We start from the raw sequence: 19270 nt of genomic DNA, 5'->3' as shown, positions 1-19270 counted from the left end.
CAAAGAATGCACACTAGAAGAACACATAAATAATTCCTCGCCAAAGATTCAAACAATTTAAACTCATTGCAGTGCAATTAGGTTATCCCCCATGCATATCATGTTTAATTTTCAAGACACAATCATCAGAAGAGATGCGCGGTGTTGAAACTGGAATTATTTTGCCGTGAAGGGTGTTGGCTGTCATTGAGATTAATGCAGGAGACAAGGTGCCAATGGTGTCAATGAGCACCTGATTACTCAGTATCTATGATAGCTGTAGTGTCTCGCTCATTTTCTTAATGGTGGCAGGTAGTAAAGTGGTTTCAGAACTGGGCTTGTGACCTAAAGGTTGTAGGTTCCATTCCCAGGTAGCATATTTCTGTTGTACTACAATATGGGATACATAGCTATGGCTATGGGTAACATCATGGCTTCGTGATCCTGCTGCAGTTTTCATTGACACTGGCTGTGTTACATAGCCACGGAGTTGTGCTGTGGCCATTGCCACTAGGGTCCTTAGTTAACTCATGTGCTTCTGTTCCCTAACCCCCCCATAGTGCGCTCGCCATGACAACGCAGTGGCAGCGGAGATTCTGATCGAGCGGGGGCTGAACGTGAACCTGCAGGATGAGGATCTGTGGACTCCTCTGCATGTGGCGTGTGCGTGTGACAACACCGACATCGTTCTGCTGCTCCTACTGGTGAGGTGCCACATCCGTGCCCCATCTATATAGCTCTTTAAAATATCTGTTTACCCTCGGTTCTCTCAGCCTGAGGGGGTAAAAGCCGCTGCTGCGTAGGCCGCCGCTGTGCCGTTTACATGTTTCGCCGCTCCCAGTTAGCATGGAATCTCTGTGTAATCGCTGCCATTTCCCCCAGATTAATCTGCAGCAGGGTATGAATAGAGAAGATATATGTACACTTCACAAACCCTGAGTGACAGATTACAGAATGTTCCGTGAAATTCTTTCACCCAGTCAAATGAAAAGCAAAGCCTCTAATCCAGAGAGAAAAAGGTAAATATGACAGAACCTGGGTCCAACGGTTGGCGGCAATTAAAAAAATAAAAAATGAACAGACTCAGTCAGTGAATTTCTATATATTTTTTATGACTTTGATATCAAAGAAGACATTTCATTTAGATTGTGTCCTTTCAGCATTTCAGCTGGAGTATCTGGCAGTTGGCCCTGCACCTGGCTACTGATTGGGTCCGGTGTGGCTGCTAGCTCCACCCCTGTTGTCCCCTAACCCCACCCCCTGTTTCCACCCTCTCAAAACAGCTGGTGTGTGTACTGTCCTTCATGGTGCTGTGTCTGAAGTAAGGCCAGATATGATGAGCTAGCGTGTGTGTGTGTGTGTGTGTGTGTGTGTGTGTGAATCGGTTCATGCTTGTGTGTGTGGGGGTGTATGTGTGCATGCATATGTGTGTATATGTGTGTGTGCGTGCATGTGGGTGTGGGTGTGTGTGCGTGTTTGTGTATGTTTGTGTTTGTGTGTGTGCGCACATGTATGTGTATGTGTGTGCGTGTGTGTATATGTGCTTGTCCATGTGTGCAGGTGGAGTGTCCATGCCCACAGGCAGTGGCTGTATGTAATGTATCAGATGGGTTTCAGTGAGCAGTAATATCGATCTTCACAGCACTGCACATCTTCCTGCGGCAGCCCCTGAGTCTGAACTGCAGCCAAACGCAGTCAGCAATACAGCAGGCATCTGCCAGCTGTCAGCACTCTACACCTCCCTGAAGCACTAACCCACTAACCCATCTTTAAAATACCACCTTTCATCTCTAACACTGTACCACACTGTGGCATACACTTCCTCCTTTCTCTAAAAATGGACCACACTGTCAACCATTCCATTTTGGCTCCACTCTATTTTTGATACTGGTCAATAAAACCTCACTCTCCCTTGACTAGTTGGAATCATGTCATATGTAGGGATATTTATTATTTTTTATCCAAATCATTAAAATTAAATATGATTCAGGCTGTGTTGTCCTGCAGTGCTTTATGAGCTCTGTCTAATGTTAGTAGTAAATCTGCATGGTTTGCTAGGGGCTACTATCGATGGTCAGATTTGTGCACTGTATTCAGATTTTTACGATCTCTCCAGGCCTCTCATTTGTTTATACACACTGGTACTGCAGGGGGGTCTTAAATATCCAGATTACTCGCAAAATACGCACCAATTTCGCTGCTGCTGCTTCTGACCGCAGACGTGTCTGTTTATCGCGAGGCGGCAGTGACAAACCGTTGGCTTTTAATGTTCACAGGAAGAGCTCAGAGGCCCATTGTATGCTTAATGAGGTCACAGTCATCTAAATCCCACTACCCCAAGCAAAAGGGAGATTATTTTGAGGGAGGGGTGAAGGCAAGTTTCCAAAAGGAGAACCATACAGCCTAAAAAGGAAGCTCATGTGTAGCGTGGTAAAATGGCTTCCTCTGAAGCAGTTGTTCGGAGAGCTTGTGAAAGTAGTGCCTTTACTAAGTTCTCTTTCCAGACCATTATTTTTTCAATTTTCCAAAGGAGGCGTCTTGTTTACTGCAAGGAATCCTTCGACGATGATGAGCTGTAATTTCTGACTGCACACCATCTATCAAGTTGAGTTGAATGACTCTCTAAACAGACTTTATTTCCTTGGAAAAGTGCGGCTATATCATATATGAGTCACCTTCGCCAATTCGCTTCGAGATTTAAAATGGGCTGTTCGGGATAAGGATGACATTGACTCTTGTGTCCTTTCTGTTAGCGGTTAGCGGTCTGATGGGAAGGCGGGACCTGGTCATCAGCGACATGCATTCCAGGTGTTCTTCTTCCTCTTCCCTGTCCTCCACCTCTGTTAGCGGTTAGCGGTCTGATGGGAAGGCGGGACCTGGTCATCAGCGACATGCATTCCAGGTGTTCTTCTTCCTCTTCCCTGTCCTCCGCCCGCCCCAGTGGCCGCAGGGACACTTTTATTCTGCTGCAGAGTGGGGGAAGACAGAGCCCAGAGCCAGTATGAGTTGGCAAAGCGGCTCTGGGCGATGGCGTGTTGTTTTGCCTCGGTCCCACACCGATAATGTTCTTATCACCATACCGCACTCCGCCCGCGGCAAAGCCGCTGTCTACTCCCAGCGCCGCTCTCCTGGCTCTGCCTCCACCCGCGAGCGGGATTAACTCCGCCTGTGCGGAGGGGGTGAGGTTTTCGCGGTGTGGCGACTGTGCACACAAAACGTGGACCTGCAATGCAGAAGAAGACAAAAATGAAAGGAGCCAGCCCTGTATTCTGTTCAGTTTTGTACTTAATTGTTGACACAGCAAAATTATTAGTTTTTTCCTTCATAAACATTAACATTCATGAAATTAATCATTTACAATAAAAAATTCAATTCAATTCTTTCAATTCAAGGATCAGGGAGCAGCGAAAGTTAAGGTCTTGTATGGATTTTTGGTGTTGAATGCAGGTCTTCATTTTGTGCTGAGCATCTCAATATGTCCTCAATTACTTGCTTTTTGTTTAGCCAATAACTTTACACTCATGGGTGGTTCATGCATCTGAATTGTGATAGTGTTTGCATGTCAATTTCCCACATCTTTCTGACAACATTGGGCTCTTAGGTCTACAGGTCAGATAATAGATGGTAAACCACAGATCTGTGGCCAATTTAATACTACAGGGCACACCACCACACACTGGCCAGACTGTATAATGAAGCGTAGGCAGTGATGTGATCGAGGGTAGAATTTTAATTTCAGACTTGGCTTAATTCCCCTTTTTCCAGATGTGGGCCATCCTTGTGTCAGAATGCATCGGGGGACTGCTGTGGACGGTGGTCGAATTGATTGCACGGTTTTGTATTACTCGGACACGGGATGCCATTTTAGAAGACTCCTGTCACTATAGCGGCCCACACATCATCATTCACTGGGGCAATGGGGGTCAAGGTCAGAGGTCAACGATAGCACTTACAGCCTGATGCTGTTACTGGCGGCCTCCCGTATATGTGTTGTCACCGCTTATTACCTGTCGGCAAATGATGATGCAGTGACTGCACGAACGGAAATATATCATTGGGTGTCAGCCATGAAACAATGTTTGTCATTGGCCGAGCACAATACACGTGACGCATGGCTGTGGTGACTGGCCCGGTAAGCTGGAGCCATGGCGATTGGTCTGGCCGTGAGTTACATAATGTAGACCTTTGTGGATTTGGTTACGTCCCCTTTAGCATCATCATTTTTAGTTTGGGGGGAAAAACAAAACAGTATGGCCTAAAAAAAGGAAGCGCGTATTGCATTAAAATACATCTATTTTACCTGACCCAGTTTGTCCAAGTGAGTACAGACTTAAGCCCAGTCCACACCAAGACATATAACTATAGCTATAACGATAATGATTTGCACATCTGTGCTGATAAATGATAACTTTCTGTAATTCGTTTCTGGGTTATGTTGTCTGCCTTTCTAAATGTGATGCCCTGTAAATCTCAAAGGATTTTGTTTGGCTGTCAGTGTTTTATTGTTTATGCAGCTGGAAGAAATCGCTCTGAGTGATCAGTTCAGTTGAGAAGTGATCCCAACGATATCATTAATCACTGTCGTTGTCATTATAGCTGTAGAGTGGACTCCCTGGTGTAAAATCCAGCGATGACCAGCTTGAAATACCAGCCACCAGCTGTTTCAAAACATAGCGTGAGCTGGTCAAGCCATGTTGAGTATTGAGCCAGTCTAGCTGGTCAACCAGCTACCAGCTGTTTGAAAACCTCGCTGGAGCTGTTTTTTTCAGAACGATTTTTAAAACAACATATTTATTTTTATCGTCATATTTATCATTCTTGGTGTGGACAGGACCTTTTCAGCTTTTCCACCTCATATCATACTATTATAGCCTGCACTGTTTGAAATGTCATTCCTACACATTTGGGGCATTATCTGAGTCTGACTGAAGTGGAAATAATGCAGATGGATGGGATATTGCAGTACGTGTCGGCAGTGGCTGGTGCCGTTACCATGGTGTTGACGTGTGTGGCCTCACTTAGCTTACATAAATGTGGGCTTCACCTGACCGAGCAGCACACTGGGGTGCTGTCAAAGACCTCGGTGAGTCATACGGCCGTGAATCTAAATGGAGGGGAGAGGTGGGGCGGCTCGGTCTCCTCCGGTCTCTCTGCCGGAGCGACCCTGGAAGACTGAGCGATGAATGCTTCTCCCCGTCCTTTACAAGCAGGCGCAAAGCTTTGTGAAACCGCTATGTAAATTAATGAGTTTATTAACCCTCGCCTAACCTCCTGGGTGATTGACGGCTACTGCCCAGGAACCGATGCCGATAGCTGAATCCATCGCTCGAAGCGGTGGCTGATAAACCTCCCAGACGAAGGGGTGTGATTGGCTCCGCTCCTTGATGGCGTGAGGAACGGGCCAATCAGGCAGCTGAAAATCACTGTGTGAATGGGGGTAACGGCCGGTACAGCCTCTCCTCACACTCCCCCTCTCCTCAGCTGTGGAGCTAGATCCCACCATAAATATCGCTGCATGTTAGATGTGCTCGTTAAAATTCAATTAGCAGTAAATATTCAATAAGGAACCATTACTTAAAACACACTGTCGTCTTTATCTCCTCAGGACCAGGCTGTATCATTCCACTGTGATTTCTTTAATTGTCCTGGGAGTGGCGGAGGTTTTAAAAGGGGCACATTTTAATTTAACAATTTAACAACACAGAAAGTGTCAGTTTTAGCACAAAGAGAGAGATAGAGAGAGAGAGAGAGAGGGGGGGAGAGAGAGAGAGACACAAGTACACAAGTTTTGACTTTTAAAATGCACATTGTTTCACTCTCAGACTGTATGATATGTTACTGTCTGCTGAAGTGTATTTGCACAGGATTTAGTGTAAAGCAAGACCAGGGTCTGTATATCATATACTATAGTCACTAAGTCCCCCTTTCAGAACCTGGTTTGTTGTGCTTGGATCCATCATTTTCATTGTTATCAAAAACCATAAAAGGAGGAACTCCAGAATAATCTACTGTTATAAGCGTTGTGAGTGGTATATATTTGTATTTGTGTGTGTGTGTAATAATTTCCAAGTACTTAAAAAACTTTGCTTCCAAACTGCTAGGACTTTAAAAAGAACCACCCCCTCAACCCACTTCCCTTTTCTAGCTTCATTCTTTAAGGCGTGGGAGGGGTGATCGTAACTCAAACAGGTACACCAGGTAACTACACACCAAAGCACACAGTAAGACGCCTTTATAGAATTGTGCTTAACAAAACAAAACAAAATAAATGATCACAGGGCCATCTAGGCTCCGACAGAGTGGGCTCAGCACCTGCTGTCTGCTTTTACCAATGCAGTGATTCAGTACAAGAACCATGTTAACAACAATGGACTGGAAATCCTTGGTTATTGCACATACAAGCACACGCATGAGCCTGGTTCGACTGACCACTAACCATCCATCTTGTCTCTGAAGACAGATGTCCCCCTCCCCTGGCTCTCCGCTATCACTTAATTCTCTATTGTCCGTTAATGCGTTTCATCAGGACCAGGGCTAAGAGGGAAGCTGGAAAACCGTGATAATTGGGGCTTATTTATTATTGATCCTCCTGATAAATGGAGCTGGAGTTCATTTACCTCATTCCCTTTTTCTCCCCCCTCCCTGTTTTTTTTCCCTCGTAATTCCTGCGGAAGGCCGGGGCCAACACGCTGCTCCAGGACGTCAATGGAAATATCCCGCTGGATTACGCCACAGAGGGTACGGAGACCAGCTGCATCCTGCTCACGCACCTGGAGGAAAACGGTAAGTGTCTGGGCCCTACAGGCCGAGAGTTGGGCTCGGAGCCAGAAGGTTCCGGGTGCAAATGCTCAAACGAGGAGAAACGCTGACCAGGGTAAATGTCGGGCAGCGAGGTCTGCCTAATCCAATAATTAAGCAAGAATTAATGATGTTGTCTCGCAAAGGCACATCCTGCTAATTTAGTGTGATTTACTGTACGTTTCTGTAGTTTTATGTTGTTTCGTGAGTACTTTGTAGGTGCATACATCTAGGTCTTTGCCATTTCAATCTCTTTACTAGATAAATATAATGTGGCACTGTTGCATTTGAATATAAGGTAACACTTTATTTGAACGCCTTAAGGCTCAAATAAATAAAAGGCTCATGTCAAATTACATGAAACTGTCATACTTTTTATGTCAAAACATTTATATATGACTGTTTTATGTTATTTGAAACTGACATCATCTGTTTTGCTATCTTGTGACAGTCAGCCTTACGGTGAGGGGTTCAATTAAAGTGTTACCGAATATAATTATCGAAGAAAGTGCATTAATATGTAGTAATTTATTAAATACAGTTTATTATTAGTTTATTATCATGAGTCACTGCTACACTGTTAATTGCTAATCTGCCCAAAGGTGACTTGAAACCATTCACATAAACCAGTGAAACATTTCGACACTTCTCAAAGGGAAAAATGAAAGTGGATGATTTGTAGAATGTGTAAAATGGATAAATTGGCAGCCCACGTCAAAACGTCAGCTATTTATTTACTCTTTGAGAGATGGGTGGGGTGGCTTGGCCAAGCAGATGGTTTTGTGCTCACAGGAGTGCTAATATAGTTTTATTATTTTGCCCCTGCTACTGTATACACTTGTTTATTTGTCTGCCAGGGAACGAAAGTGAATCCTCTTTTAATCTGCGGAGGCTGCATCTGCTTCGAAGAATAAATCATCGGTGGGCCTAAACTGGGAGTGTGCCCCCCATTGGGGAGACAGATGACTCTAGATATCGCCTCTTATCAGCCCCCCACCCCCCGTCAAACTGTCTGAAACCCAGAGCCGCCATCAGAAACGAATTACAGCGCATTACTGATGATGGGCAGGGGGGGATTACATCACTAATGTTCTTATAGATGCGCCGTGCTGCACAAATGGAAGATGGCGGTTTGATACAGTTAAGAAGTTATTTGCGTGGGAGGTGACCTTATCACGGGGGCACTGAGTGCCAGTGCATCCGTGCACTTCTGTGAGGTCATGTGGCTGGTGATGGGGCTTCTGCAGTGTAACTGGGCCTCTAGTATCAAAGGTTATATGTTCAATTCCCATTTGAGGCCCTAGCACACAGAACTTGACCTAAATTGCTATTTTAAAACTCTTCTTTGTGCATTATATAAAGGAGTCTGCCAATTAAATGTAATGTAATGAAATGTAATAGTCCTTCACTGCAAGCTTCCTCCAAACCAAACAAACCATTTCCCTAACTTTTTCAAATATATATTATTATTATTTATTTAAATTATAAACATGCAAAAGCTGGAGATTTGGCGAGATTCACAGTAGTTGAGTAACTGAGTATCAATATCACTGCAACCAGTCTGTATTGGCTACAGTCCGTTTCTCTGCAGAAGGCTTTTGGCTGCAGTGAAGTGTGCAGAGAATGCTCCCCATTAGTGTGGAGCCCTGGGGGGCTTGCTACAGGAAGTGGTCCAGTCAGGTTACTTGTTGATGTGTAAAGTCCCCTATCCCATCAGCCCCTGCACACACCGGAACAGCGTGGTGGATAAAAGACGCTTGCACTTGACAGCTGTCTCACCACTGTCAGAGCCGAACTGACCTCCACCATGCAAAATAATCCCTAGTGCCCCACACTACTCTGTGCTTCTACGCTTTACCAAAGAGCTGTCCATCTAGCAGTAGTGACAGCTCCTTTTCAAAATCTCTACCTCCCAGAGGCAGTAGAGGATAGTTAAGGAGCCCCTGGTATAGGAATGTTTTTGAGGCCTTGACATTCTTAATTTCAAAACGTAATTACGTGCTCAGCTCAGCTCTCAGGGTTAATTGCCTGTTACTTTCTTGTCGACATTTTGGAATCGGCCGTGCCTCTGGAGTCAGTGCGGTACCACAGACATCCACTCACGAGTCCCTGCAGCTTAGACTCCTCTGATACACTTGCCTTCCCACATTTAAGGCAGCACAGCTCTTCGGAGGTGGTATGTCCCTCACTGGAGACTAGTAGCCACTAGGTGGCTGCTGAACAAAAGGGTACCAGTAGAGAGAGATCCAACCTAGAGGCTAATTTGTTCCACTCTTAAATCTGCTTATGCAGATGGTGCTGTTTTTACAATGGGTCCCTATGGGGAAGTTTGTTATGATGTGCTGTTACTCCATATAACCTAGGTTGTTACATATGAAGCAGAAGGGTATATTTGGATGAAATATAGCTTGAATGCTTATCTCCGAGAAGAGCAGTAGACTTATGTAACTATGTGTGCTCATGGCACTTCCCTGCCATGAGCAGGCTAAAGCAGAATAGATTGATGGTATAGGGTGCCATTTTTCTTCCTTTACCAGTACCTTTGGGCGTACCTTTGGGGAGAATGTTTAGGAGAAGCTAATGCAGTGGCAATGGCTGAGGAACCCTGGTCAATTTAAGCCCACCATGCCTCTGGCAGGACAAAGCCAATGTGGTCATCTGATGGGGATTTCCAGACTGGGTGGTCAATGTGAACCACCAAGTGGCTTTTTTATTGTTTTGGTGAAGCAGTTAGTTTAGACTATGTATTTGAAAGACAGATGTGCTTTTACATATACATATATTACTGCACATGTTTTGATATTGGAGTAGTATAAGCAGTGTGCCACCATAAAGCTTTAGCCAGCATATTGCATTCTGCCTCACTCACTGTAAGAGGGGAGAGAGAGAGAGATAGAGAGAGAGGAGAGAGAGGAATCAATGGACAAGGGTGGGAAACAGAGACAATCACTGTCAGTTTTACACTGTTGTCAAACATTGACATTTATAGGTTTAGGGGAAAGGAAAATCCATCAATACGGCACCATGTGTTTGTCCGAACTGTGGGGACCACAAGGCGGTGTGACTCACAGCTGCATCGCCGTGGTGACAAATAAAGGTTCTTAATTGGACAGACAGGTTGACATCTTTATTGAACTGGAGATGCGTACATCGACCCCGCTTTTATTGCCACTCACCAGATCCAGTATTCTCCCAAGAAGAGTCTGAGTTTAACATAAACGAGGTGGGGAAAAAAACGGCATAGACTTGTTAGCGCATAGCCGTTTAGCTGGAGAATATTTCATACAATCATAGTTTTTGTATCCATAGGTCACCTCTGTGGCTTTAAACCTCGTTTGATTGCTCCAAGAGGACTTCAGGATATAAAAATCAGATAACCAGTGTGACTGTGGCTTTTACAGCTCAGGGTAGGATGGATAGGCTTCCCCATTTTTACAGAACAGTACAGAAGCATCACCTGCAGAGAGCACAGAGATCCATTTTGGCCTGATTGTGCCTCGTTGTGTGTCAGATGCACACAGAGAGTAGAGAAACAATCAAGAACTCAGAACTGGGTCAGAACTTACCTGGGTGACTGAGGAGGCCAATGCCCTTGGTTCTGTAACCCTGCCAGATACAATATGAACATAAGGACATTTCATGATGAGGACACTTTGCCTACTGCCTAGAGTGTCTGCTAGGACATGACCTGGCAAGCTATTCCATGCATTTTGAACTGTTTGTAGGAAGAATAAATACTTATACGAACATCAGTGCAAAACTTACCTTCAACTAGTGATGGGAGAATGAAGTTTTATGATCCATATTTTGGGTGGAACTACAATGAGCTGTAAATCGCTGACTTGTTTGATCCAATAAAAAGTGTTTCCTCTGCACAGCAAAATTGGCTCACACCAGTAAGTCAACATGAAGTGGTTTTTCATGAAACCATATTTGGAAAACCAACAGCTTCTCTCTCTCTTTCAGTCTAGAGGTTGCGTCAAGGGGTCTTCTTTTCATCTTTGGTATTTGGCTGACATTGGGCTGCTCTTGTGAGCCTGTGAGGCAGTTACTATGACAAATCATGTTCTATGCTAAAACCAGAACTGGCTTGGGCTTGGTAGACTGTGGGCCAGATTTACTAAGACTTTTGCAGCTAGTTTCAGGTGCATATATGACGCATTCTGTCCCAGAATTATGTGTCTTATGTATGAAACAGGCGCACAGACCTGAAAGGGCAGTAGGCGTGCCATCTACCACCAGTCATCGCAAGCTGCGCTTCTCGCCTTAATCACCAATGTATGTAAGCGAGGATTGCAGAAATAACAGGCAGAGATATAAGTATGGCTGATTACGTATTCCGCTGAGTTCGCTAAAGTTCATGCAATTAACGAGGGTCGGTTTTAGCCTGGAATCTTTCTATCACTAAAGAGCAGGGGTAATCAAGGTGCGAAAAAGATGAAGACGGGCCTCAAAGGTGCACTGCAAGAATCATTACAACACTATTTCAACTCCCCAAGCAAGACATTGACATACAGTCCAGGTTAAGCAACCAAGCAATCATTAAGGATAGGTATTTGTCCCAGGAAACAATGGGGAAAACCATGTGCGACGTCTGTGACAACCACCCAGCCATACAAATTATTACTCTTCTGGGAGAAATATAAGATGTTCTGGAACCTTCCACACAATGTTCCCATTCCATCCCAGCAATAGTCAATCTCCTTGCAAAATTATGATCTCACCTTTGGATGAATACAAATGATAATTCCCGCAACAGCTGGAATATCTATGCTTTGTGTCACTAAAGAGGAGTTTAAGATCTGCCTCATTCTCAAAATGCGATTAGTAGGCAGTTCCATTTGCTGATTGTGCAATGAGCTGTAGCCTTAGTAAATAAGATGTTAATTTCAGGCAGACTGCGACTGCACCAATATACCCTGCTCATGCTGCATTTGGTGCTGCGAGCTTCACATACGTGAATGTGGCCCTGTGTTTAGAGTTTAGAGGAGAGAGATTTCCCTCTCCAACTGATGGTTACTTGCTAGTGGGAGTAATGTTATCTCCACAAGGAAATTGTAGTGTGGCTGTGAAATAACATTTGTTCCTTGCAGTGTTTCTCGCAGAAGACAGAAGTGTTAGATCTCATTTGCACTTGTCTGTTTGAGCCAGACATCTTTGAGGAATTCCAGAGTTCTTTGTCTTGGTCCAGTGAACAAAACCAACAAAGAAATAACAGAAACTTCTTTTGCAGAAAAAAGAGATATTAATTAATACAACAGGGCGACCGTAGTCATATATTTTAAAAACAGATCCCCCCAAGGTTTTAACACTTTTTTCTCGTCCTGTGGCCAATGGAGCAGCTGAAATTATGTTCTGTGGATAACAAAAAATATATTTCTGGATAATTTCGTATAACTATAATGTTAGAGATGACCATGCATTGATGTAGATGTAGATGATGATGTAGACCATGCACTATATAAAGGTTTGTGTGTGCAGGTGTGGACCTGGCCTCCATGCACCTTATGAAGATGCAACGGGCGATGACCATGCTGTCGGACATCCAGCAGCTTGTGGCAGCTGGTTGCAGCGTCAACCAACACAATGAGGAAGGAGTCACTTTGGTGAGTGTAAACCAACACAATGAGGAAGGAGTCACTTTGGTGATTGTAAACCAACACAATGAGGAAGGAGTCACTTTGGTGAGTGTAAACCAACACAATGAGGAAGGAGTCACTTTGGTGAGTGTAAACCAACACAATGAGGAAGGAGTCACTTTGGTGAGTGTAAACCAACACAATGAGGAACGAGTTACTTTGGTGTGTGTGAAGCAACACAATGTGGAATGAGTCACTTTGGTGAGTATAAACCAACACAATGAAGAAGGAGTCACTTTGGTGAGTGTAAACCAACACAATGAGGAAGGAGTCACTTTGGTGTGGTTAAGCTAACACCATGAGGAAGGGGGTCACTAGTGAGTGTGCCCATATTTCTGTCACGTCTTGGGCACATTCTCATGAGGTGTCACAAGCTATCGTGCTCCCAGTCACACACTCACATAATCCTTGCTGGTGGTCTCTGGAACAGGAAAACAGGAAACTGTGTTCTCTATTCCCAGGAGATGTTTCTCTTACAGACCAGTTTTCAGCCATCGCTCCACAAATCAGGAATGAATCAGTCTCTCTCTCTCATTACATTACATTATTGGCATTTGGCAGACGCTCTTATCCAGAACGATGTACATTTGATTAGCTTAAACAGGAGACAATCCTCCCCTGGAGCAATGCAGGGTTAAGGGCCTTGCTCAAGGGCCCAACGGCTGTGCGGATCTTTTTGTGGCTACACCGGGAATAGAACCACCGACCTGGCATGTCCCAGTCATGTACCTTAACCACTACGCGACAGGCTGCCCCTATCTCTCACTTTAATTTTTTTGAAAGCTTGTCCGTTCTATTCTCCATAGTTTCCAAATTACATTGTGCAATATATGTCATTGAATCAGTATGGAATCATTAATTTTCATTCAGAGAAACTTGCAACAATAGAGCAACAATGCTTAATAATACTACTCTTCTGTAGTTGGGACTCTAACCTGGACACTGCTCTTTCTGCCCTGATCACAGTTGCACATGGCCTGCGCCAGTGGCTACAAGGAGGTGGTATCTTTGCTGCTAGAGAACGGAGCTGATCCACAGGTGGCTGACAACAACTACTGGACCCCTCTACACCTGGCTGCTAAATACGCACAGGTAACCCTGCCTCCATACACCTTATATATAATAACTCCATCTTGGTGTATCCAAGATAAGATCTGAACAGCTATTTAACCCCATATTGCTCCAGGAGGGATTGTCCCCTGCTAATCTAGTCTAATCAACTGTTGCTTTTATAATAGCATCAATTAAAAAACGATTTATATAATTATATAGAAATCTCTAAATAAAACTAGTGAATTCATATAATAATTATATATGGCATTTGTATACATGGCCACATGTGTTTTTTTATATTTTCATATGTCCTAACCCAATAAAGGGCCTCTCCATTCTCCATACACACTGAAAATATAAATCTGTGATGAAACTAAATCACGCGTTAAGGGCTGGTGTGTCCGTCCGATTGATCGGGACTGCCGAGAGCTTGGTGTTGTATGGTACACGCATTCATTCCTGTTTGAAATTAAACGTGTAATCGTAGTCCTAACAGAGGGAGATTGATTTTTACAGAAGAAGTGGGGATCATTTGGCGTAAAATCCTGCTGACACAGTCAAATATTTGATTACGTTCCTGCGTCGCTTGGGCGATGCTGACAGGAAATTTGTTCGCTTCTAAGATCATTTTTTACCTCGATATTCCAGTTGGCTGAGGCTGGTTATTACTGCCGTTGTATATTTAAGATCCACACTCTCTTCCTCACAAATCCCACATTGTTACATTAATGGCTCTCTTCAGCGTTAAACACAGCGCTAGAGACAGTATTCCTCCAGCAGTTAGAGGCGGATTTACAACCGGTCTTCCCAAACACGCTCCTCTTTACAGCCTCTTCTTTATAACCAGTGATCAAAGTAATGCACATATTTTCACAGGAAAATCACTGCGTTACCCACAAACCCCCCTCCCAACTCCCAATTTTTCCTTTTTCTGTCAGGGATGGGTACCATCATTGAATAGTGAGGGAGAAAAATATCTGTAAGATCAGGGAGATTGGATGATGAGTTATCTGGCATTGAGGAGCAAATAATTGAATGGTGCATCGCAGTCAGTGCTGTTTTTGGTGAGGGCTGATATCTGTTTGCAGGGAGTGGGGGATGGACCGATGAGGGCGGGGGGGGGCTGCTATTCCTCTCTCTGAAGGACGTGTGTGAAACACTCCAACTGCTCTGCTGTACAGTAAATGAGATGTCAGTGAGATATGATTTAGAAAATTTACAGTGCTGGGGGCAGATGGTTGAGGAGGTGATTCTGCCCAGAAAACAGAAGAAGGTCTTCTTCTTTCACGGTCATCCCAAACCCAAATTCATTTGCTCAGTCCTGGAGAAGAGCCAGCCCCTGATGTAGTTCTGCTCACAGACCTAAATCACTCTACTACCTTCAGTGTTTTTATTGGGAAAGGGGAAAGTACTCTTGGCAGTAAATTAAGGGCAATAACTTCTGTGTAGAGTAATTGAGAACCTCATCATCTAATTATATGTGTAGGGGTAGTGCTAATCAACTGTCAGGCATGAGTCAGTGTGGGTCAAAGACAAGTAGTTGACTGGTATTAGGGCTATTGCAGTATTTTGCAAGTATGCTAATAAGTTATGTATATCGCTGTATGCTTCCTTAACCCTAAAGGGCAGTTTATAGTTAAAGCGACCAATGGATATCGCTGCATTGTCACCAACATTCCATTATCAATTGATTTTGATTTTGAACAGTGTCATTAATACAGTAAACTAAACATCGCTGACATCTATTGTACGGTTGTCATGACAACTGAGCTAGCGATGGGGTCAAAGTTCAATGCAATTTTTGTCTCAGCGATGGGCACAACGATGATAGCAACGTCATCAAATCTTCCATAGTTCTAGTATAAACTAAAAGTCAGGAATGGACCATCGAATTTGATAATTGCCAGTGGCAACGATCGTACATTACATCACCCAACTATTAACTGACCTTAAGTGTGCTGCTCTGATGTTGTGACATAACAAGGTGATGGTGACATCACCTGACTCACCCTCCAGATTGAGCCCAGTGAGCATGCTCAGTGCACCTCACCGCTGAATCAGTTTCCCATCATTTCGTGGCACTAGGAAGGAGCTGGCACGGGCAGCGCGAGTAGTTTTTCCCAGGGCTCAGGGCCAGAGCTCAGAGGCTGGTATGGCAGTGTGAGACAGGAGGTGGCCTGCTGAGACCCCCTCAGAACTGCAGCCAAAGCACTGGCGCAGACCGGAACATTGCCACAGTCCCAGATCACATGACCGGGGCTTCCAGTCTCACTGCTCAGTGTCTTAAAGACACACAATGGGTTTGTTTTGGCTTCCAGGCACACTGCAGACAATCTGTGGAATTGTTTTATTGTTATGTTTTTCAGTGAGAAGGGGCACACGGAGTATGCTGCATATTTACATATGCATATACATGCATACAGTGTATGCGCCTTGTGTGAAATTTCATCGGAAGTGGTAGTGTGAAATATGCTTTACTGGGGTGTGTTTAAATGTTTTGGATAAGACCCCCAGTGTGTGTCACACACACACACACACACACACACACACACACACACAGATGTACATCTGCTGAAAAAAAACTGCCCAGGCTAGGTTTTGAAACAGCTGGTAGCTGGTTGACCAGTTCAGACCAGCTCCATACTCAACATGGTTTGACCAGCTGGTAGCTGGTAGCTGGTCATCGCTGGATTTTACACACATACACACACAAACACACACACAGGGGCCTAATCAGGATCATCAATGTCTGTTGAATATGACAATTCAGTGAAGGAGAGTTGGTTTTCAACATAACGACCCTTCGAGTGAGGATGTATGGAAGAGAAAATATGTATTACTGTTTGTTTATACTCTAATATTTTAGTTAGGATGCAAGGCAGTGAATGGAGGGAGCGGTTGTTAAACAGAATTACAGCCCCAGTGCTTGCCCACAGCAGCCGGGCCTTTTATATGAGCCTGATTAAACAGGGATGCAGTGACCTGAGCTGACACCAAGATGCAGGTGCCGGGGGTCTGTGATTGGGGGAGGAGGACTGATTACATTATTCCTCCATGTGACCATGATTCTGTTTTACCTTCTACCCACCCCCCTCCCCCCAAACCCCCAACAGACCAACATCGTGGGACAGTTACTGAGGCAACGTGCAAACCCCACCCTCCTCAACTGCAATGAGGACAAGCCCTCGGGTAAGGAGAGAAAGACAGAGGGAGAGAGAGAGATGGAGTGAGAGAGAGAGAAAGAGATTGATAAACACTTGTGTTTCTGTACTTGACCGTTAATGAAGTGGAGAAAAGGCCTTCGACCATTCCTGACAAACAGTTCTGTCATTGAGTCTGAACTCCGCGGTAACTCTGATAAAGTGGAAACGGATACCGTAAGATGAATGTGACCTAAAGAATAACAATAACTATAACAATAACAAATGTATATTACGCACTGGGCTGCATGCGCAAGTGTGTTCAGGCCGAGCCTCCCTAGAGGACAAAGTCATCCATCGGCGAAGCTTGTAATCAGCACCTGTAGCTTAATGGAGGTAGTCACTCATTGGGAAGTGCATCATTGGAGCGCCTTCAGGATAATATCTTTGAATTGAATTTCATATTAAACTTATCAGGCTGGTTATTAATTTAATTTTTTTTCTGTACTGCATTTGAAACTGTAAAAATAAACAAAGCAGACAAGTTCAATTTTTCATTCGTTATCATATTTTAAGCCTTGTGTAGCCTTAAGATTCTGTATACTCCCCTTATCCAAAGGGTTAAAAATGACCCGCCTTGACTAAAATAAAGCAGCTTAATTGAATTTTAAAATCTATTTTGCATGAAGAAACAACATGTCACTCATCACAAACTTTGTCATCAAATTTTGTTGAAAAAAGATCATTGAGGGGGTTTTCTCTGCTGTTAAACATAGTGGCAGGTCATTTTCACAAAGGTGAATATAGGTGGATAATTCCATTTAGGTATTGGTGGTCTCTTATAGATATCCTTATAGATATTGCCCTATGGATGGCTCCTCATGGACTGTTTCTTATTTATATTAATAAACCTAAGCCCTTATGGATACAGTAGTTACCCAATGATAATCTTCATGAGTTTATCCGTACAGAGTTACTTATTGTTTGGCCGGTCAGGTGGTCCTCACTCCTGGTCCTGGAGACACACAGGGTCTGTTGGCTTTCATTGCTACTCAGCACTTGAGTTGGTTTATACATTTAACTCAGATGACCTGGTATGAATTGGTGCTAATCTTATAGAAAAACTAAAACAGATCCTATGGCTCTCCAGGGCCACTGGACTAGCCCTTTATAGATTGCTCTTTATAGGCTATGATTCATCAGGAGACTTCAAAGCTTAGAAATCAGCGAGACAGAGCATGATGATGATATCATTGGTAACAGAGCTCAGTGTCAGCCGCCAGAGCAGATCAAAGGGTGTGAAACTGCCATTCTGGTGGCACAGAATGCAGCTTGAATTGATTCTTGAGTCCAAGATCAAGTCTTTGTCCATCAAATTGCAGGGATCTGCTTTTCAAAAGGCACTCAAAGCTAAGGAGAGTAAAGTCAAAAGGAGAGCTGTTAGAGTGGGTGGTACAGTAATAAGTGTCAAAGGTGCTCTTTGGAAAAGGTCCACTCAATTAGTTCATCTTGGAAGAACTATCAGTGTATTCTTTTTTAAAATCCTTATAAATCCTACATATCCACGGAGGACATGTTTAAAGATGTCACACCAAAAGATAATTATGTGTTCTTCTTCCTACTGCTGGGAAAAATACTTTTACCTCGAGCACAGTATGCTTTTACTACGACATGCAGACTTTATCATTTTTATTTGCTCATAATTACATATTGTGTTTTCGTTTCTTGTTGGTATTATTGGAAATAATAGTGTGTTGTGAATCTAAATCCAGATTTTCAGCTGTGGTTCCCGCCGCTAGGCTAACACCGTGGATGTTATAATGCTAAACGTATCTCCAGCGATTTACCCACCTCGTTGTACTGCTGTCCCACAATCCCTATCATAGAGGAAAGAACAGAGGCATCGCTCTTGATCTTCATACCGAGTCCATACCCCCCCCCTGTGCGATTGGCCCCAGATAATGGCATTCGCACCGGCATGTAATCGCTTTCTGCCCGCGCCTCCCCGCTAATCAATAACCCATTCTCACCACGGGATTAGCTCAAGGATGTCTGGAGCAGTTAGATGAGGGAAGTCCAGTCCCCGCCTCCTCGCTATCCATCTCCTGGGCCTGTGGGATTCTGGGATAGAGGGAGTCCTGGTAAAGCCTTAGGGTTGCAGGCAGGATAAAAATAAATGTTCTCTAAGTGCGCTCGGTTGCTTAACGCTAACAGACGTCGCCGCCACTGAGCTGATGTCCGAGCTTCTCCGGAAGGCGGAGGAGAGCTGGGAGCAGTGGCTGCGGGAGCCGTCCAATCCGTTGCCGGCGTCGGACGAGCAGTACGATGAGGTCACCCATGATGCGGCCACGCCCACTAGGAAACTGTACGTCCCATGACATTGGGTAGATTCTCACACATGCATTATTTCCATTAGTGTATTTTGGTTAAAATTGTCAGGGGTCAGGTGTGGTGCTTGCCCTTCTGTTACTCTGTAAAGTGTCTTTGTGACAGTCCTCTGATGCTATACAAATAAAATTAAAATTGTTATAGTATGCACTATGCCTAGGGTAATTATGGGATTATGATAATGTTTTTTTGCAATCAAATTTTTTATTTTCTTTAATGAAGCATTCCCAAATTCAATTTGTAAACATTGATAGCACAAGAGTAAAATATATT

General features: G+C 44.0%; 1 protein-coding gene across 1 annotated transcript in view; it reads left to right on the top strand.

Annotated features, from left to right (window-relative positions):
• LOC133123507 (unconventional myosin-XVI-like) overlaps positions 1–19270 on the top strand; it is a 118115-nt gene that overhangs the window by 16839 nt on the left and 82006 nt on the right. The window contains exons 3-8 of the mRNA XM_061233977.1: positions 540–683; positions 6654–6762; positions 12259–12383; positions 13383–13508; positions 16583–16658; positions 18824–18974. Coding sequence (XP_061089961.1) covers positions 540–683; positions 6654–6762; positions 12259–12383; positions 13383–13508; positions 16583–16658; positions 18824–18974 — 731 coding nt within the window. The remainder of the gene's footprint in view (positions 1–539; positions 684–6653; positions 6763–12258; positions 12384–13382; positions 13509–16582; positions 16659–18823; positions 18975–19270) is intronic.

The sequence above is a fragment of the Conger conger genome, chromosome 3 (assembly GCF_963514075.1).
Source record: "Conger conger chromosome 3, fConCon1.1, whole genome shotgun sequence".
NCBI classification, from domain to species: Eukaryota; Metazoa; Chordata; class Actinopteri; order Anguilliformes; family Congridae; genus Conger; species Conger conger.
The sequence above is the reverse complement of the archived record's forward strand: the minus strand, read 5'-3'. Positions and strand labels throughout refer to the sequence as shown.